General features: G+C 37.5%; 2 protein-coding genes across 9 annotated transcripts in view; one reads left to right on the top strand and one right to left on the bottom strand.

Annotated features, from left to right (window-relative positions):
• Positions 1 to 22,760, top strand: part of pdgfc (platelet derived growth factor c) — a 298,659-nt gene that overhangs the window by 145,008 nt on the left and 130,891 nt on the right. The window lies entirely within an intron of this gene.
• The window catches only part of glrbb (glycine receptor, beta b), a 42,928-nt gene that overhangs the window by 19,576 nt on the left and 592 nt on the right, over positions 1 to 22,760 (bottom strand). For 2 of the 3 annotated variants that reach the window (XR_012389476.1, NM_001003587.1), the window contains 4 exon segments: positions 16,514 to 16,656; positions 16,016 to 16,122; positions 13,213 to 13,280; positions 1,719 to 1,945 (listed from right to left, as the gene is read on the bottom strand). Coding sequence is in view for 1 of the 3 variants with exons in the window: in NM_001003587.1 (NP_001003587.1) it covers positions 1,719 to 1,945; positions 13,213 to 13,280; positions 16,016 to 16,122; positions 16,514 to 16,635 (524 nt within the window). In the remaining 2 variants the exon portion in view is untranslated. 3 annotated transcript variants of the gene reach the window in all.

Raw genomic sequence — 22,760 nt, 5'->3', positions numbered from 1 at the left:
ATATATATATATATATATATATATATATGTATGTATATATATATATATATATATATATATATATATATATATATATATATATATATATATATATATATATATATATATCAATAGTTACAGTGAAGTATTTCATTGTGTTACAAAAAACTTCAATCCTAAATAAATGCTGTTCTTTTAATATTTTAATTAATCCAAATATTATAAATAAAAATGGTTATATTCTCCAAAAAAAAAAAAAAAAAAAAGCAGCTATAATAATATGAAATGTTTTGAGCACCAAATCAGCTTATTAGAATGATTTTAGAAGGAAAGATAGTAAGACTGAAGTACAGATGCTGAAAATGCAGCATGGCCTCAAAAAATACATCATATTTTGAAATGTATTTAAAGGGGAAAAGCTTATTCTACATTCCAATATGTCATATGATTCTCTTAATTTTTTATATTAATTTAAGCTTTATAAACATTGCGATTCGATAAATAAAATTCTTATCGTTTTATGTCAGCCAAATTAAATACTACTCGTACACTATCTGATACAAGTCTTGTCGCCTATCCAAGTTTTAGGAACAGCAAATAATAACTTGATCAATAGTAGTTGATCATTTAATATCAGAAATGGCTTATAAGAAAGGTAAAGGCCTTTAGATTAAACTTATTTTACCAAAATAAAATATGATCATGCCTTGATTTTTAATTATTTAATTAGGAGTAAGGTTTTGATAGACTTTGTTTAGACAAAAGTCTTGTCACTTAACAGAAATATTGTACAGTATAGAAAGTCATGGTGCAGTGCAAAATAATTAATATTGTGTATTACTCTCATGAGCTTGGATGACTGCATCCATACATCGCTGCAATGACTCAAATAGCTTATTAATAAAGTCATCTGGAATGGCAAAGAAAGTGTTCTTGCAGGACTACCAAAGTTCATCAAGATTCTTTGGATTCATCTTCAATGCCTCTTCCTTAATCTTACCCCAGACATACTCAATAATGTTCATATCTGGTGACTGGGCTGGCCAATCCTGGAGCACCTTGACCTTCTTTGCTGTCAGGAACTTTGATGTGGAGGCGGAAGTATGAGAAGGAGCGCTATCCTGCTGAAAAATTTGCCCTCTCCTGTGGTTTGGGCAGCACAAATGTTTTGATACCTCAGGCTGTTCATGTTGCCATGTACTCTGCAGATATCTCGCACGCCTCCATACTGAATGCAACCCCAAATCATGATTTTTCCTTCATTAAACTTAACTGATTTCTATCAGAATCTTGGGTCCATGTGGGTTCCAATAGGTCTTCTGCAGTATTTGTGAGGATTAGGATGCAGCTAACAAGAAATGTATTATTATTGTTGCTCTTACAACTGGGATCTTCGACAAAACTTCAATCAGGTAGTGCATAGAAAAACCCCTTTTGAATGAGTATATCATTTTTTTTGCATCGTCTCAAAAATTTATATTTTACTTTTCCAAAACAGGCTTCAATTAACTTGTAAATATGATTAATGCATAATTTCAACACCCTCTGATTAAACTCCCGCTTGGTAATTTGTTCTACTTTAAAAACGATCTTGACATCTGATAAACTATTGTGTTTGCTATGTTTTAATTGCTGTGGTAAATAATGTGAGTAGGTGTCACCAGCACTTAGAGCTCATTTGTCTTTATCCACAAAGACAGAGGTGTGGTGTGCTGAGGGAAGAGAGCATTAAAGTTCACCTCATGCTGATGAGAACGTCTCCGTTTCGGAAGATAAAGAGCAGGATGTTCTCCTGAGTAACGTCGTGAAAGTTAGCACTCTTTTCATTGGCAAAGAAGAGATCAGGTTTCCACAGGCATTTAAACATCTTTGGGTCAACGGTAAGTGAATCTGACTTGAAGTCCTGTGGAAGCCGGAGTCTGGGGTCATTCCAGCGTTGTCTCAGGAAGATGTTGACACGATAGTCCTGTAAAGCAAAAGACAAAATATGCATTAAATTGTCTACCTTGAAGATGAGCATGATTTCTGAAAGATCACTTGACTCAATACTGGAGTAATGGTGTTGGATATTTTACTTTGCCATAACAGGAATTGCTCACATTATGTTGCATTTTATTCATTCATTTAGGGTCATTCAAATTATGAGTTTTTACATTTTGGGGTGTTGTGGAAGGTGCATATTTTTTCTTACAATTATGGTGGTAACGGGTCAGTTTGAACTGCAATTTCAAAGTTAATTGTAGCTGCCAATATAAAAAAAGCATTGAAATAAAATAAAAGTGTATATATTAGCATACTTTTACCATGCACAGATTTGAGAGGCTGTAATTGGAAGAAATGTATGCAGTATTGAAGGTATAAAATTGCACAATTTTTATTGCAGCATTGTCATTTTGCTGGGATGTGATTTTAACTTTCTACTACATATTTCTATTACATCTATATATACTCTCTCTATATGCGCTCTATTTTGACGGTCCATGCGCAGAGCGCAAAACGCAGGGCGCAAGCGCTTTAAGTGCGTGTCAGAACGCGTTTTTGCTAATTTAAGGACGGGAAATCTGCCTTGCGCCAAGGCGCATGGTCTAAAACGATTGAGTTTATTTTCTTAATGAGTTATAGGTGTGTTTTGAGATTAAACCAATTATAGTCTCATCTCCCATTCCCTTTAAGACCCAGCTGCGTCGCGCCAAGAGCGCATTCGCTATTTACAGGACGCAAAGTAAGTCTAAGTGGAAAAAATGAGCATTTCACAAGCAAACAGTTAACAGTTGACAGTTTTTTAACAGAAAACTGTTAAACAGAGCATCTACTGCGTGAGAATGAGAGATAAATAATCTACTTTCACTTTCGCTCTTGGATAGGGAAACCTTTACGCACAGACATCAATTAGCCTATAAATAATTCATTTCGTTTGTTAAGCGCAAATATTTGTTTCAAAACTATTTCTAAATTTAGTTCTAATTTCTAGCAAACGAATAAATGAACAATAATGACCAAGTGTGGACAAAATACTGAGTTATTTCCAAATACACCTGCCATGCCCCATATAGTCTTAAACCTGACAGGTGGGCAAATCTAAGCTTGTTTTTAATAAAACAAATATAAATATTGATATATTAAATAATACAGCTAATAATAATAACATTATACAAAAGCAAATTGTTATAAATGAACTGAAAAAGCCTGCCGAGATGAAGAAGACATAAAAGCAGTGATTTTTCATATTTATGTAGGCTAGAAAATAATATGTTTTGTAATATTTTAATCCTTTATATTTATATCCTATATCTATTCTTATTATATCCTATATATATATATCCTTAATATAAATTTTTTTTCATATGTAGAGATATTTGCCTATTGCTCTCTTGTGCGTATTAAGCAGTGCGCAAGCGAGGCGCAACTCTGCACCGGAGTTTAGACCGGGTTAGTTTTGGTCTAATGAAAAATCTATTTTATTTTCTCAAAATAGCGACGCGCCAGTGTCCGCCTCAGAACGCCTTCCTTTTTAGACCAGAACACCTATGGGCGCACAAATGAGCGCTAATGCATTTACTATTTAAACAGCGTAGCGCAACGCCTCAAAACGACTCTTGCGCCAAGCTGAAACTACCAAAAGACTATTGCACCACGTCTTGCACCACACTGCGCCGGGTGTATGATAGGGCCCTATATTTTTTTTTACAAAATATTTACTAATATCCAGTACATTTAAAAATGGCTGCACAGCCAAAATGGTGTATAAGCTCAAAAATGGCTTAGTTAAACTAATAACAGGTAAAACTTTTAAAACACAACTTGAACTCAGACAATGCGGAAGCTAAAATAATATAACATGGGAGTTTGTGTGCCTGACCACTTCAAAGGCTCAGTTTCCTCCCGATTTTAATCGAGATCTGGGTATTTTTAAACTTCTGGTGGGAGACTATGGGTGGAGCAGATCAGACAAATAGGCAGGGGCTAAATGAATTAATTATTTGTAAACCTGAAATAAAATATTGAACTCAACACTAAAATTGTCTGGTAGCTAATGTAAAGATTTTAGAGTGCGGGTAGCATGGTCATAATTCCTTCTTCCCTTTAAGGCTAGGACACACCAAGCCAATGGTTGGCAATTGGGCATCAGCAGTTAACATTGGCTTGGCTAGTGGGTTTGGTGTGTTCCACGTGTTGCTTCTCAAAATAGGGTAACGTTAGAGCTCTGATTCAGCTTGCAGAATCGGCATCAGCTGAAGAAAGTGCTCTGACTGGGTATTCAGCAACGAATCAGAGTGTGACCGTGAAAGGACGTCGCTAGTAAACAGTTCAAGTCAAGAAGCTACACAAAGAGGCTAGCTGTAATTACACTATATTTCAGATTCCAGACAGAACCAGACTTGAGGCGACAACACAGTTGGTTTTCATCAGCGCTAGTTGTTTGGCATTGGCTTGCTGTATACCAGCCTTTAAAATAATTGCTATATGGGTTTGTACGATCTGTAAAAGAGCCGTTTGGGACTTTGATATGCCTTAATAGAGGTAGTTACAGTACAATAATCTAAGCATGAGGTATTGAGCACATTATTCATGATTTAAGTTTTAAAAACATTCTCGAGATTGGTTTTGTTGTGATCTGTGAGTAAATAAGTTATAAACACGGGTAATTTGACCTGCAATCTCATTTATAGTAAACTAATGTTTCATTAACATCTTTTTGTGTTTTGTATGAAATAAGCACTGCCTTAATGACTTTTATAGAAATCATTCAAGATTCCCTATTATAGGTTTTTGAAAATAACCTTCAATTCAATTCAATTCACCTTTATTTGTATAGCGCTTTTACAATGTAGATTGTGTCAAAGCAGCCTCACATAAAAGACTATAGTAAATTGAACAGTTTAGTTCAGTTTTCAGAGTTTAAGTTCAGTTCAGTTTAGCTCAGTTCAGCGTGGTTTAATAATCACTACTGAGAGTCCAAACGCTCAGCTGCACTAGTGGCAACAGCGGCAAGGAAAAAACTTCACCAATAGGCGAAAGTGAAGTCTTCCATGCAGTGTGTAACAGCTCTAAGTGAAGTGAAATATCCTGCTAAGGCTTAAATCTGAAAGTGCATCATGTTTAAAACTATTGATTTGTCTATAAGAGTGTCTATTACTCAGAGTGGTTGAAATGAATCGTCGCAGTAACAAATCTTTAGCCTTGTCATCATGAGGTTGATACAGAACTCAAGCCCCGCTCATATGTCACTGCTGTCACCGGATGTCAAGGGAGCGAAGACAAGAGGTTGAATCCAAATGCAATTTTAATGAAAAAGATTATTCGTGCAGGCAAAAACAAATGAGGTCAAAAAACAAAAACTCAAGTATCATGAAGGGTATCAAAAATGCAAAAACAAAGCAATGTTAAAAGTACAAAAAGTTACAAAACAATCATCAAAACATAACTAGAAAAACTAAACAGGACGACACTCACTGAAACCATACAGGTACTGACAAACAAAGATTCCGCCTAGACTGGTGTGTGCAATGTGTATAAATAGTCCAAACAATTGATGACGATATTCAGCTGTGTGTGATTATTGGTGACTGGTTTGTGCAAAGGCATGCTGGGATATGTAGTTCATGAATGACATGTGTAGTATGCCAGCGATCTTTCAGGAACAGATTGCTGGTTATGTGACAGTACCCCCTCTTCAAGAGCGGATACCAGACGCTCTTAGAAAAATCCCGGAGGGAGGTGGAGCAGAGGTGGAACAGGGGGAGGGACGGAGGGCCAGAAACCAGAAGCTGGCCCTACCTGGAGCGTGGAGCTGCGGAGGGCCAGGAGCGTGGAGCTGCGGAGGGCCAGGAGCGTGGAGCTGCGGAGGGCCAGGAGCGTGGAGCTGCGGAGGGCCAGGAGCGTGGAGCTGCGGAGGGCCTGGAGCGTGGAGCTGCGGAGGGCCTGGAGCGTGGAGCTGCGGAGGGCCTGGGGAGTGGAGCTGCGGAGGGCCTGGGGAGTGGAGCTGAGGAGGGCCTGGGGAGTGGAGCTGAGGAGGGCCTGGGGAGTGGAGCTGCGGAGAGTCTGGAACACTGCTGGGAGCCGGTAGGGTTGGAGGCTTGTGGGGAGCCGGCAGGGTGGAGAGCCAGGCTAGGACCGGCAGGGCAGGACGTCTGGGAGGTGCCGGCAGGGCGAGGAGCCGGGCTGGTGCCGGCAGGGCGAGGAGCCGGGCTGTTGCCGGCAGGGCGAGGAGCCGGGCTGTTGCCGGCAGGGCGAGGAGCCGGGCTGGTGCCAGCAGGGCAGGACGTCTGGGTGGTGCCGGCAGGGCAAGGAGCCGGGCTGTTGCCGGCAGGGAAAGACGTCTGGGTGGTGCCGGCAGGGCAAGGAGCCGGGCTGGTGCCGGCAGGGAAAGACGTCTGGGTGGTGCCGGCAGGGCAAGGAGCCGGGCTGGTGCCGGCAGGGAAAGACGTCTGGGTGGTGCCGGCAGGGCAAGGAGCCGGGCTGGGACCAACACTGAGCGGGGCTCTAGGGCTGGAGCCGACACTGAGCGGGGCTCTGGGGCTGGAGCCGACACTGGAGGGCGCTCTGGGGCTGGAGCCGACACTGGAGGGCGCTCTGGGGCTGGAGCCGACACTGGAGGGCGCTCTGGGGCTGGAGCCGACACTGGAGGGCCCTCTGGGGCTGGAGCCGACACTGGAGGGCGCTCCTGGGCTGGAGCCGACACTGGAGGGCGCTCTGAGGCTGGAGCCGACACTGGAGGGCGCTCTGAGGCTGGAGCCGACACTGGAGGGCGCTCTGGGGCTGGAGCCGACACTGGAGGGCCCTCTGGGACTGGAGCCGACACTGGAGGGCGCTCTGGGGCTGGAGCCGACACTGGAGGGAGCTCTGGGGCTGGAGAAACCCTCGCTGAAGAAGCCTTTCTCTTCAGCCTCCGTCTTTGGGTGCGGGTTAACCCTTGGGGGTTGTTCATGGGCTGGGACTCTTCGTGAGACTCGGGCAACAGTGGCTCTGGCAGCTCTGACAGTGGCAGTGCTGGCGGCGGCGTCGACTCTGGCAGTGGTGGCGTCAACGACTTTTGCAGCTCTGGCGGCGGCAGCGTCGTTGATTCTGGCAGCTCTGGACTGTCGCACGGCTCTAGCAGCACTGGGAAGTAACACTGCTCTGGTAGCCCTTCGTAAAACTCCTGAGGCGGCTCAAGCCTCTTATGGGACTCAGGAAGTGTCTCTGGCTTATCATGAGGCTCAGGTGGTGGTTCTGGCAGCACTGGCTGTGACGGGAAATCAGGTAGTTCAGAACGTGATGGGGAAACAAGCTGTTCTGACTGTGGACTGGAAGAATTGAGTGCGAGTGATGCTTTAATCCTTCTACAAATATCACCAGGATTCTCCTCCACTTTAAAAATAATGGTGGAGGAAGAATCTGACAAAGACAGAGCCAATTCGATGTAATGAAAGAGAGTCAAATCTGGGGTGTGCATTGGCATTATAGAGCGAAGGGGCTCCGATAATCCTCCACGAAAAAAAATCATCAGACATAAATCGTCCATATTACTTTTCTGAGCCAACTTCAAAAATTCCTCCACATGCTGTTCGATGGAGCGGTTACCTTGTTGCAGGCGAGTAATCTTTCCCTCTGCTGGATCCATAGTGGCGGAATCTTTCTGTCACCGGATGTCAAGGGAGCGAAGACAAGAGGTTGGATCCAAATGCAATTTTAATGAAAAAGATTATTCGTGCAGGCAAAAACAAATGAGGTCAAAAAACAAAAACTCAAGTGAAGGGTATCATGAAGGGTATCAAAAATGCAAAAACAAAGCAATGTTAAAAGTACAAAAAGTTACAAAACAATCATCAAAACATAACTAGAAAAACTAAACAGGACGACACTCACTGAAACCATACAGGTACTGACAAACAAAGATTCCGCCTAGACTGGTGTGTGCAATGTGTATAAATAGTCCAAACAATTGATGACGATATTCAGCTGTGTGTGATTATTGGTGACTGGTTTGTGCAAAGGCATGCTGGGATATGTAGTTCATGAATGACATGTGTAGTATGCCAGCGATCTTTCAGGAACAGATTGCTGGTTATGTGACAACTGCAGACTTGGGATTATTTAAATGACCGGCCAACAAACACGAGAAAGAAAAGGAGGTAGACAAACACTGTGGCAGATCCCGGTAAAATTAAGTCGCAATGATGCTGTGCTCTAAGTGTGAGAGGAAGTTAGTGTTATTTTCCCTACCCAATGATGAGGCTGTGAAGAGTCAATGGTTGAAGATTATTTTGCAAAAATACCTAAATACAACATTATAGGTCAAGCCTTGTGCTGTGTTCCCATCATTGCTTCAGCAATCTACATGCTTACAAGGGGGGATTCGCCAGCCGTATGTTAAAGGAAGGACCAGAAAAGATTATCGATATATGGGACTTTGTCAGAGCTGTGCTGCTTTCTTATTTATTTAAATGCGTTTGTAAACTCGCAATCCTCTGCCGTGTGTCGTTGCTATGTTGCTATCAGCTGTTTCTACACACATGTGGCGGTTAAGTTTCTAATTAGTTCAGGTTTTCCCACTGTGCGGATTAATTATAAATGTGTGTTATAGTTAAGAATAGAGCAATATGCTGGTGTTTAACTGCATTGCTTTAATGCACTCCTGCATTGGGCTCACACATACACTCTGCACTCTGACTACTTCAAAAAAAAAAATCTTGGGTGGGCAATTCTATCTGCCAGCCAATCAGCGCAGATTAGCATTGCACTAAGGAGGAGTTTGGAAACAAATGAATTGTTGAGCAAATTTTACAGGTGTTGTTGAGATAATTATGTAAAAATAAATACTTATTATAAAACAATAAAAGTGTTTTTAAACTTGCATCCATATCAGCCTGTTGTTGGAGACCCTCAAAACCAAAATATGACCTTTTATAATGCAAAAAGGGGGCTCTTTAAAAATACTTACTGACTTTAAGCATTTAAACTCTAGTATCTTACAATATTTCTATATATTATTTCCTGCAACAACAACTTGTTCAGACTTGTAGTTTGGTTCCTTAGGTTTGTTTGGTTCAGATCAAAAAAATGAAATAATGATAATAATTCTGTTATCTGTATTAAACTGTAATCATTACTATTATGGTAATGATTATTATTACTATTACTTATCAGTCACAAGTTGTTCACACTTTTTTTTACCTGTGTTGCATTGAGATTTTGGCCAGCTTTTCAGTGGTTTCAGGCCCCGTTTACACTAAAACGTTTTAGTTTTAAAACAGCGTTTTAGAATGAAAACGATCCACATCCACACTAGCGTTTCACCCAGCATCAACATCAAATATATTAATATATAATTGATATATTATAAAAATATATTACTATACTAATTAATGTAACCGCGAACACCAATTCTGCACATCTGACTGATTGCTTTGCCTTTATTTCCGATATTGTATAAACTTATTGTACATTATACTTTTATAATAATAGCCATTATTAATTATTAAAACTGACATTCAGCAAAAGAGAGGGTATGTTTAGTATTTTCAATGAAAATGAAAGGAGGCAGTGATGTTATAGGCTTCGTTTTGTTATAAATATGTATGAAGATGACGATCATAATATGCAGCTACATGACGCTTCAACATTTCTGCTGTCTGTTAAGTTGCTATAAATAGCAGTTCCTCACATCATGTTTTCATTTTATTGTTAAGATAGTGAAACAGCATAGCCAGGGAGATGTGAATGAGATTCTAAAGTACACTGTTCCCTTTGAAGATTTACCCGACGTGTCCTCGGGAGTTTGTTTTCCATATCAAACTTGTGAAGTCTGAACTTACAAGAAGAGGCCCCAAAAAGCCCCAATCCTATAGGCGAATGTCTGCTGCCCCACCTCCGTTTTCAGATGAGACGGACACTGAGACGAAGCAGCAGTGTATTAAATAAAACAGCCTCTTCAGCGTTTTCAAAATGCTCCATTTTGGGGGCTCGAAAACTACGGCGTAGTGTGGACGGATGGCGTAACCGTAGCAAAACTTATGCCTTTTAAAACTAAAACTTATTAGTGTAAACAGGGCCTCAGTTTGCATGTTTGATGCACACCAGGGCTCAGATGGGAACATTCTCGCTTGTTCAAATTAAGCAGTGCACTCGCACCAGAGTTTATTTGGCTTCTGGGTTGTGGGATGGCAGTCATAAGGGCTGACACCTGCTTTTGTGTTGGATGACAGGAACTGTGAGAAGTCTCAACTTAGACACAAAAACAGCACATTAGTCCTACGGGTGACAGAGAAGCCCAGGTGTCTTCGGCATCGCCATGGCAGGCAGCATTTCTCACGACCCCTGAGTGATGTTTTAAAAAACGCTCGTCTCTGAAGGGTCCAGGCTCCAATAACGGCTGGTATTGAAGCCGCACAGCTGTGGCGCTTAGAGCTGCTCCTATTTACATTTCTAACTATCGCAAACATCAGAGGCGTGAGACGGGTGCTGCAATGAGGGCTCGGGCTGTATGTGAGCATCTACACTTGGGAAAACACAGGGTTCGTTAAGTCAGACTGGCCCCAGTTTCTCTGCCGGCTTGCGTGAGCAAACGGCTTTGAAGTGGCATTTTCTAGAGGAGCTTGTTTTGCTAGTGCTGATACCGCGAAGACAGACGACATGCCAAATAAAATGGCCACAGTCCAGCTGCACTAAAGAGTTCAGGGAATCTGGTTCTTAAGTGTTTTTTGGGGTGGTGTGTGTATGATTCACATCTTGGTATGTCCTGTTTTTCCTTCAGGATGTATTACACACACCGTGGATGGTATTTTGTCATGTTTACAAATGTTTTTGTCTGACTTTTTTGTCCAAATGTTAATAAAGAGCTAAATAAGCTGTTGTAGGCAGTGACTTCTTACTGGTCAGGTCTCGGGAGAGGTTATGAATAGCCTTTATGTATTTCTGTCGCATGCCACCTGTGCGTGACCGCAGCAAAATGATGCAACAACAAAATGGGACATTATTTCCAATGCCTGCTGTAATGCAATGCTTCTGTTGAAACTACATTCAACCTATGACACCATGCAGTGCTAGGCAGAAAACACGGCCCTCTGATGTGCTTCCAGGAGAAATATTTTCAGTGGAGGTGATCTGAGACACCTTGGTATGATGGGTTGTTTTTGGGTGTCACTGCTCATAAGGAGCCAGATGTACGATTGTGGGGTCTGAGGGTGTTTTTTTTTTTTTTTTTTTACTTCTCGTGGAGTGTTAAGTAAACACAGTAAGCTCGAAATAAAGCACACAGTCATGAAGGCAATCGTCAGTCTGGAAGTTGTCATTTAACAATCTGACACTTAAAAAAAAACTTTTAAAAAATGTCAATAGGGGCATTATTCAATTCAGAAAACAAACTAAAATTATGAAAGTATTAAAATATATATAGTGGGGTGTAATAATGAGTATTGAAGACGTCACCAATTTTCTTAAAAAAAATATTTCTAAAGGTGCTGTTGTCTTGAAATTTTCACCGGATATTGATAACAACCAAAGAAATCCATCAATGCAAAGAAAACAAAACTGATTAGTTTACAAATTAAGTTCTGTGTAATAAAATGAAATGACACAGGGAAAAAGTATTGAACACATGAGGAAAGGGAGGTGCAGAAAGGCAGTGAAAGCCCAGACAGTAGCTGAAATCTCTCAGTAATTATTCAGCAACCCTCTACTGTTGGTCATTTAACTAATGTAAAAATAGAAGTCAGTTTTAGGTTTCATGTTATTATTTTTATTTTGCATTTATCAGATAAATGCATTGCGAGTATTAGAGTAAAATATAAATACAGTATAAAAGCAAATCAAATCCAAACTTGTGAATAACAGTGCTTCCCACACACATAGATTTTACTTGAGCGGAAGGTATAGGTAAATTAACAGCCTCCCAAGTATATTTGGTGATACTTCATTCTTTTTTTTTTTACTATTATCATCTTTTTTCACTCTTTTGTATCCGCACAAGGTAACCAAACATCCGTGATCGATTAAGTAGACAAGTTTTTCTTACCACTTGTGTGTGTGTGTGTGTGTGCGCGAAAACCACCAACACCCCTACAGACTTGCTCCGCATCGAGCCACAGAGACGCACCATTTTGGGACTTAACAATGCATCCGGCTGGGGTTTGTAAATCTTCTAAAATGTCTGTAATTCTACTTTTGCTTTCGCTTTCTAAAGCTGTTGTTAATTGTATGCATTTTTGCATTACCTTTTTATTATTAAGTAAATTTTTTCTCAATATATTTGTTGTGCCTTCTATTATTTTCTATTATCAGCATTTTATTTAAAAAATATTGTTTTAAATGTAATAATATATAAAACTATATATATAAAAAACTTGAGTTTGCAGCTGGATATTATTGGGGGATCGCTGACAGAAACAGTGAACAGCTCCGCCAGAGCACGTTTGAAGCTCATATGCAGGTTTATTGTACATTCTATGGCAGAAACACCATTAAGCCTCGCTAGATCCTTCTGTTTGGGTGCGCGTCCATTATAAAAGACTTACAGGACATTAATTTGGACAACTATGTGAATATGATAAATAGTTCACACAAATATACACAGAGAGACTTCCACTTCATGCAGTTTGTGAATAAACAGACTCACGTGTTGCAGAAGTAATCAATCACAGAACAAGAGAAAGTGCATTACTTCGATCATTTTAATATAGCATATATTATATATTATTATATATTAAAATTATAGCATAATATTGAAAGTAAATTTTAAGCTATCTCGTGGCCGACCAGCAAGACTGCTGAGGCCCACTAGTAGGCCACCGCCCACCGGTTGAGAATCCCTGATCTAAACGACAGAGAAAACTTTACAATATACTCGGAGAGGATGAAATGCCATCTATACTTGGCTGCAAAATAGATGTACACCATTAGAAATAGGTAATCAGATATAACCAGAGATATTGTCTGTTTTTATTCCTTTTATACATGTACTAAATGTTTTGGCAGCACTGTACAAAATGTCATGTTAATAAAGTAACCTGAACCTTAACTTGAGAGAGAAATAGAACAGCCTTTAAAAAATAACCTATTGTAAAGAAACTGTCATAATAAACGAGAATATTGTTAAAATTACTTAATTTTTTGTTTGTCGCGTGTAGTAAACCTTTTATGTGCCATGGGTGAAAGGTGTATTTCAATCCGGCTACCACTGTAAGTATATTTCAAACCTGTGGAAAGCACTGGGTGATGCTGAATGTGAATGAAAGCGCATGTGAAGTAGAATACCATAGTAGTCTCTTGGATAGACCCAAAGCTGTTGATGAAAATGTTCACACGATCCTCAACAGGAATACCTACAAAAACAAACAAACAAACAAACAGCACATCAATCCCATCTATCAAACGAAAGATTTTAACAGCGAATTTCTCACAGACATTATAACATTAACTGTTTGGTTTATACCATGAAACATATGTTTTCACTTGATGTACACGACATGGAAAGCATGGCATTATAGGAAACTGTTCCAACTACTTCATTGCTATTCCTGTTCCCAAGATTATAATGTTGACTTTAATGACTGCCAGGAGCTTTCATCTTGCTCAGATATGAAGAGCAGCTGGCTGGCCATAGGGAGTAATAACACTGAATCATACAGTGAGCTCTTAACACTCAAACCACATCAAGGTCTACGTTTACATTCAATGCCAGCGAGCAGGGAGGCAGCAGAGGTTCCCACTCTTTACAACCTGCTTCATTATATCAGGAAAGCACTGCCAACAGTAGCATAACTTTAAATGACGTATATGCCGCAATGTATATACAAGCAATAAAACACGCATTGTCTTTTTTATTTTTTTTGTAATTTCTCTAAGTATTTATTGGCAGGTGCGCATGCAGAAGACTTGAAAGATTTAAAATAGTAACAATTAACTAGTATAGAGAAAAAAGAAAAAATACTTGAATTAGTGTCTAAAGCCTTGTGTACACTTATGTATTTTAGTTTTAAAATACATAACTTTTGCTACAGCAATACCATCTATCAAAGTCCAGACTCCGCGAGCGGCATGCAATCCGGACCCGACTCCAATTTGTATTCCAAGACGATGCGTAAAGGATTTAAATTGTGGATTTCCTTCATTGATAAATGCATAAACCTTGTAAATAACCTGTTTAGTAGTTTTTTTTTTTTTAATTAATTAATAAAAAAATAAATGGTAGCTGAAATAAAATCAAATGCAAAATATTCAATATGAATACGTATGTACTTGTGATTTTTCTGCTTTTTTATTTTAAATAAATTTGCAACAATTTCAAAAAATCTTTTTTCACATTGTCATTACGGGGTATTGTGTGTAGAATTTTAAGGAAATAGATTGATTTAATCCATTTTGGAATAAAGTTGTAACATAAAAAATGTAGAAAAGTACAACTACAAAACCTAAACTTTTCATTACACACCTTTTGAATTATTCACCTTTTTTGGAGAGTCTAGATTGGTCTGGATACTCCAAAATATTTTCTTTTTAAATGTATAGGGAAAAAACACCGGTTTCTCAGTTGAATGCAATATATTTTATCTTAGATGAGATACTATTACCCTAAAAAAACTAATTAAAAAACATGTAAAAAAACTGTACATATACTGTAGGAATGGTGTATCAGAAAATTCTGGCAGTTTTAAAACACTGACCTTTCCAAACTGCAGTAAACCTTGAAACCGGTCCTATGCCTAGTCACTAGCTACTTTAAGTGCATTGTGTCTGACATTGCATCTTTGAGATATGCAGTCTAAGTTTGCAACATCATGGCTGCATCCAGATGTTATTACCCAAGCTTTTTTTTTTATTATTATTTGTATAAAAATGCACTTATATTTGTGGTTTTGCCACATTTGCATTAATGTGTTTTGAATGCAAATGCCACTTTATTTTAAAAAAAAATTTAACAGTGTTGACTTGTGATGCATGTTATGGATGTAATATCAATTGTTCCAGACCTTTGACCAAATAAAAATTCAGGTCTGAACCTTTTAATGGAGACATTGAGAACCCCTGGTTTACACTATAAAATAACCATGGAATGGAATGGAAATTTGCTGGCATTGTTGTTTAATTTAGCAGCCATTGTGCAGGTAAACTTCAATGTCGTTTTATTTATTCTGACATGACTCCTAGTCGATCGAAATAGTCATCTTATAAATATTCAGTTGTTTCAGTCAGTTCAGTTGTTATTTTAGGAAACAATTCAACCTCATCGTGTCCATCCAATCACTTCATTGTTCATTCTGGTCAGTGTTGTTGATTAGTAACATGCTTATACTTGATCACGCAAGCCCAAAGTGTGTTGTATGGTCACGTGATGTAGATTTTTAGCGAAGATCTTTTCAAAAACTCAAGATGAATCATCCATGCGACAAAACTAAAATGCTTTAGTGTAAATGGGCCAAAATCAGCTAAAACAATGAAAGATTAAAATCTAAATCTCTGAGGCATGTTTACAGCACAGTGTAGAATCAATTATATGAATCAATAAGGCAGTTCTGAAAGTAAAATGGGTTGAACCTAAAGCTGTCAACTTGCAATGTCTACCTAATAAAGTGTCCAGTGAACTATACTGTGTTGTTAGGAAAACCTTGAAATAAGCCTTGAGAGAGCTTCATCTGCAAGTGGTGTTTGAAGTTAGAAATTTGTGATCCTTGTGTTGCTTAAAGAGAAAGTTTGAAAGTCATGTGGACGCTAAGGTCTTCTTTTTGGTTGTTAGACAGTGTAAATGCGGTTGCTAGGGTACTGTAAGTAGCATGCAGGCAATTGTGAGGGCATTCTTGCAGATGCTGAGGTGCATTGATAAGAAGCTGCTGAGATGTTCTGGGTCAGTGCAGGAGTTACTAGGGGGGATTCATGAATGACAGCTAAGGTGTTCTGTGTTTTGCTAGAACACTGGTAGATGGTTGCCAGAGGTTGTTGAATAGTCGGGTGGTTTGTAGTTGGCTCTCTTTGGAGTTGCTTTTGTCTGTGGTTTTGCAACAGTGTTCAGAGTGGTATGTATTGGGTGGCATCTGTTGCTAGATAGAGTCGGTGTACTGACCTTTGAAGTTTGGTCGGATTCGTGGGTCATAAGTGATCAAAAGCTTGTTGAGGATGTTGCTAGTAGAGTTTGCTGGAACCCGTGCCAGGTCTTCTGATGACAGCTGCCTGTACGGAGCAAAAACAACAAAAGAAACCTTAACAACATCAAAACTACATGAAACCATGCTAAAGATTCATTGACCTGTTTAATAAACTATGGATGACAATAGCTGCTTTTCCCCAACATTCTTGAAACTATCTTGTTTAGTGTTCAACAGAAGAAATGCATTCATAACAGTTTAGAACCACTTAAGTATGAGTAAATGTGGTGAACTTTTTATTTAATGGTTGAACTATTCCTTTAATTAGCCTCAGTATTATACATTTACAATATTAAAGCAGATTAGTTGTTTTTGTAGTTCCTGTTGCATAGCCAAACTACACATGGGTATAGTGCCATACAGAAGCAGTGTTTAATGACAAAATGTGCCACATATGGTTCAATAAATGCACTTACGAAGGACAGTAAACTTGTTTTCCTTTCTTCTTTCCCTTTTTAGCAGATTTTTCTTTGGTGAATCCGCCTTCCATCCACAGACAGATGATGAGCAACATAAAAATCACCTTTAGAGCCTTCATATTGCAGCAACTCAACTTAGCCTGCAAGAGAAACAAAACATACGTTAAGAAACTAAATCACAAGTACATTACATATCGAGAGGAGTCTGGATGCAGACCTGGTGCAGTGCAATCTGAGCTTCATCCAATGCTTATTAATGGGCTCACCTAACTCCACCCCTAACCCTACCCCTCACAGTGATGTCACTCGATCCATTTGAGTGCATTGTGTCTGACATTGCAAAGCTGATGCAATGTCAGGTTGCATCATAAAGGCTGATGCAATGTCAGGTTGCATCATAAAGGCTGCATCCAGATACTATTGTACATATCAGTAACATTTGGTGCATCCTAAATCACATACATATGTAATATTCTATGCATTCACACTGAAATATTCTTTTTTTCTAAAAAGAACAAATGCACTTTAAATACCCAGATGATGCACTTATTCAACCATTAAAAATAAGCGTGGAATGTTGGACACTTCATGCACTCAACAGATGCAGCTTTGCTCACAATCATTGGAACAAAATGAAGGTGAGCAAATAATTACATCATTTTTATGTTTGGAGAACAAACTTTTTTATTTTATAAAGTTTTGTTTCAAGCTGTTCACATCGGTAATAAACAGCAATCAGCACAAAATATTTCAAACAGCATTTTTATAGGGTTTATACACATTTTTATTAAAATTCCATGACTTTTGCAAGACTTTTCCAGAACTTTCAAGTACATTTTCATGATGTAATGTTTCATGTAATGTCTACACACAGTATACATAGTAAATAATAAGAAAAACAATGACATTCAATTTTATTACAGCCTATCATAGAAGACGCAATAGTCTATTTTGTTTAAATTTGTTTTTATATCTATGTAAAATTGATTTTGATAATGCATACACAACACTAACATTGTGAGAGCAAGTTTTTGGCCAAGGACAGAAAAGAAGTAAAGACAACTAACCTATATTTAAGTTAATGCTGAATAATATATCGTTTCAGCATCGATATCGCAATGTGTGTATCCGCAATAGTCACATCGCAGGATATGCAATGTTGAGCTTATAGTTGAATATAAGTTAAAAATTGCTTACCATTTTCATTACACCCTTCACTTGTTTAAAGCATTTATAAGTTTTCTTTTTTTTTTATTTAAATGAACACAAAACGAATATAATTTAATAACTCGTATAGTATTAAGACAAATGAAGTGTGAGTGAATAGTAAGTACATTTTAATCTTTGAGTTAACTGTCCCTTTAAGGTCTGTGATTGTGTAAACATTTCAATGTCAATTTCATTAGTCAATATCTGTACCTGAATAGCGAATACCTGAAAACTATATTTCACTTTTATGATTACTACATTTTATTTATCTATGCTTGTAATTTATTTGTTATGTTATTCGAGATTCACTCCTCTACGAAATCCCCCCGATCAATCCAAATAAACTGGTTAAATCATCTGGTGAAATTGTATTCACAAATATCGTAATACAAAATATCGTAATGTCAGATTTTTTCAATATCGCGCAGCCCTAATTCAAGTATACAGATATTTGTTAAACTAATTTCTATGACTTTTCCAAAACTTTGGGTTTTTCTCTTTTCCAAAACTTTTCCAGGCCTAAAAAATGCCATGCCAAAATTCTATGACTTTTCCAGGTTTTCCATGACCGTATTAACCCTGCTTTTAACAGTCCTTTGTATGAGCTGCAACTGAGGAAACTAATTGGAAAATAACATTAGCAGATTAAGTCATTACATTATGGCCAGAAAAAGAATTATTGTCTTTGTTCAAAGCCATTTTTACAAGCAGAGCACTCATTCTCGTGCTACTGGTGGATAACAGTGTCCTCTCTCAGAGGACATGCAGTTAGGACAGGACTGTGCTGGGCTGTCTTGGAGAATGATGACCTGTTGGCTCAGGAAATATGTTTCTGTTGTATCCGTGACCGCTTTAAAAATGGTTATGGTTGTCTGCCACTGTGGGTGGTCTGACAATGTGGGTTTACAGTACAAAAGCACATTGTTTCCACAATTTAAAATGATAAATGAAATAATTTATTATCAAAATTACTACTTTTCCCCAATATAAACTGTATTTTACTGATATTTATGCCACTACTGTTTTAGCCTCATTGGAAAAACATTCACCTTTTTTCAAAACTCAAAAAGAACCAAAACATTCAATTTGCTGCAGGTTTCACAAAATGGCAACAATGTTTGCACCAACACTCAATAAATACTTATAAAATATAGTGTATGATTTAGAAACCGAAACATCTCCATAAGCATGGCTTTTACCGTTTAGTAAACTTGCTCAGTAGCTCATGTGGTATATAGTAATGTATATGTACATTTCCCCTGATACACAGTTCAACAAAATAGAGTTATTAAATATTAACCCTTATGTCATTTCAACCCCCTAAGGCCTTTGTTTTTAGGTGAAATTCAGACTGAACTCACAAGAAAACCTAACTATTTGCAGAAAGTTGACTAATTCATATGAATTCATATGATTTCATTTATACAAAATCATGATTTTTAAAAGGAGGCGTACCCCCAAACCCTACCCCTAAACCCAACTGTCATTGGGAGACGAGCAAATTATAACAAAATGTACGACTGAGATTCATACAATTTAGCCATACAAATTAGCCAAATGTTGAGATTGTGTTGGTGAAATCCTCCCTCGTCCTCCATTGACACAAAGGTTCCCAACAAACAACCTCAAAACAAAACTATGTCTATACTGGTTCAATCAGAATATTATCAAGCTATGAGAATACATTTATTCTCACATAAACCAAAAATAATTACTTCATTCAACAGTTTTTTTCTCAGTTTCAGTATGGGGGGCGCATTCAGGAGCACTGTGCACTGATGTATAATTGCAGTCTATGTACTAGCAGATGATGGAAATATTTCACCAAAAATAACTTAATTCTTATTACGAAGACAAACAAACGTCTTAGGGGTTTGGAATGGCATGAGGGTGAGTAATTAACAAATTGGGCTCGGTTCAGGTAAGCTTTAGAGTAAATTTGTATAGTATTTTAAAAGTGGTAAAGCACTAATCTCTTAGCTTAGCTCTTTAGATTTCTGGAAGGCATGTGTTCATGAACCAACATAATAATTATTAACATAATACAGACCCCTAGTTTTTTGTGATTTTTCGATCCCATGCAAAATCAACAAAAAGTTGCAAATTTTTTATTTAAACACAAAATAATTGCAAAAATGTAAATAATCTCATAAAAAATCCAATTCCAAACCATATAATCACATTATATTTATTTCAGTTTCCAATTAATTGTTTTATGTGACTTCTAGACATTGCGGAAGAAGCGTGAGTGAATTACATGTGAAGTCAATGCAAAGATGGGATTAGACATCCTGTAGCGTTTTGAGTTTGACACGCTTAAAACAAACATTTTTGCAAACATCTAACAAACGGAGCAATGGAACAGACAGAAAAGCAAGCAGCTTACAATGATGGAGATTGGTTCAAGGATGATGGCCACTGTACATGACCGAATTGAAGGACATAATTTGTGCTTTACATGTATGGCTGGTGTTATGATGTGCTGCAAATCGATAATTTATTTAATTGAACTGTTTCCCTGCAGTTAATGAGAGAAAACACTTCCCTACTATTGATGAGTTTTACAGCAATCCGTGTATTAGGTGTATTATGGTAGGGGAATCCCTAACACATGTCCTGAGTAAGATAAATGATGTCAGATGCACTGGGAAGTGAAATCTGAGACAGAGAAAGTAAGATCTTGCATAAAAATAAGAGTTATACAACCTTCCCTTGGCTTAATCCCAACTGTTTTAGATTTGTTTTAAATCTCGTCTTGACAAGAGACTAAAATAAAAAAGCTTTATTTTTATGAATTGTGTCATTGTCACTAACAAAGTAGGCTACCTAATATGGTAAACAAGATATTATTGCAAAATTGTCTGCAAATTTCTGGGAAATACCACCACAAAATCATTTTTATCGCAAAAAATTATTAAAAAATCATGAAATAATAAATTTAATAATAAATCATTGCCACAGTCACATGAAAATGCTGAAAATGCATTTTAGCACCACTCAATGAACATCTTGAAACTGCCAGTAAAACAATTTTTAATTATCCCGGGTTTCCCTTTGCTTCATATTTTTAACTGTTTGCAGGATTACTGAATTTAAAAAGTACTTTTGGAAAAAAGAAAGACATTTAGCATGCTAGTAGTAAGGCCTACATGTCAGGAGTTTGACATATTTCCAAACACTTATCCATTCAACAATGTGCACATGTACAGTCCTGCTGTATAACACAACCATCAATGAGTGTCCAAAATGTAGAGCAGAGGAAGCAATTGTACAGATCAGCGTGAGGAATTCCCCTCTGAGAAGCTGCCAGAAAACTCCCCTGTCTAGACTCTTCCAGCCTCCACCTCTGGAGGCCTGATTCTGCGCCAGTGCATTGATCAACATCTTAACTGAAACAGGCCAGCGTTCACGCACACTCCTCCAATCTCTCACTCATTCCATCACTATTATTATCACCAGATGCTTGTGTTTCTCTTTCACATCTCTTTCTCTCTCTTTCCCTCTCTTTCTTTTCCCTGATTCAGCAGTCATGGCAATTTGAGCTTAATGTCCCCCCTTAGAACGATACACTCAGACATTGGCTATAGTTCTACATATGAAGAATAGAAATTCAAGTAGTGGATTTAAATGTTGTACTATGGAAGATTATGTAAGGCAAAGAGAGACATGATTTAGCTTTATTAAAACAGTCTAAGAAAACTTGACTCTTATTCAGTAGAAACACCCTTCTTTTTGGCCGTGTGCCACTATGACTTCTTTATGGACAGCTGAAACAAAACTTACACCAACTTTTCATATCAGGATCTCTGACAAACAATAAAAATCTGAACTGAATAAGCATATAGATGTCCACAAATGAAATATCAGTAGTAACTGAGGTGGGAAACATATTAATATAGGCAAACTTTACATCAAACAAATGATAACATTTCTTGAAAATCTAAAATAAGAATCCTTTAGAGCAGGTATTTGCAGGAAATTCAAATAATAGGTCAGTATAAATTATTTCATGTTTTCAAACTTTAAATATACTATGGCTGCACAATATATTGGTGTATCATCAAAATCGCAATATTCACATCGCAGGATATGCAATGTTGAGTTTGTGTTATTATTGGGATGTATTTTTTGAGGCCTGTGATACAATGGTTTTACAGGCATTCAGGTACAAATAACTGTACCTTTATAATGATTAATATAATTGAATTATGTTTATTCTTATAATTCAGTTACTGTACCTGAATACTATTAGACTTGGAAAATGATAAACGATAACACATTTGTTTATTTCAATTATATCTTTTTCTTTATTGCATTTATAGATTTCTTATTAGATTTTATGGAGATGCACTTTAGGGGCAGAATCATCCCAATCAATCTAACATTATAAATTCTTTCCAAATAGAGATATGAAGTCATCTGGTGAAACTGTATTCATAACGCAGAATATATATTGCAGTGTAAAATATACAATATATAATGCAGAGTAAACAAATATTGCAATATTACAGTATTATATATACATATATATATATATATATATATATATATATATATATATATATATATATATATATATATATATATATATATATATAGTTTATAAAAAAAAACAAATTAACATTATGCTCAAAATATGTTTAAGGAAAATATGTTAAAGTCAAATCTGGACAACTTATAACTTCTCTAACACATTGTATACAATTTAAGAGTCTAAAATAATGTAATAAAATATAAAAAATATACTCAAAATGATTAAAATACACAAATAAGACACATTTTTCTGAAAAATAATAATGAAAGATAAAGGAAACACACAATTAGGCCTAAGTATAAATGTAATAATGTATTAAAAATAATTTTAAATTACTACAGTTTCTCACTATAAATATAATTACTTACCGTGTGCATTCATTACTACAGTGTACATATTTTACAATTTGACTGAGTAATGAATGCACAACGAGGCCTATATTACGTAATTTTAGCCTGTCAGGGGCAACTGTCAAATGTCACCATTGTAATTTTACGCTCA

Source organism: Danio rerio, chromosome 14, assembly GCF_049306965.1.
Source record: "Danio rerio strain Tuebingen ecotype United States chromosome 14, GRCz12tu, whole genome shotgun sequence".
NCBI lineage: Eukaryota > Metazoa > Chordata > Actinopteri > Cypriniformes > Danionidae > Danio > Danio rerio.
The sequence above is the reverse complement of the archived record's forward strand: the minus strand, read 5'-3'. Positions and strand labels throughout refer to the sequence as shown.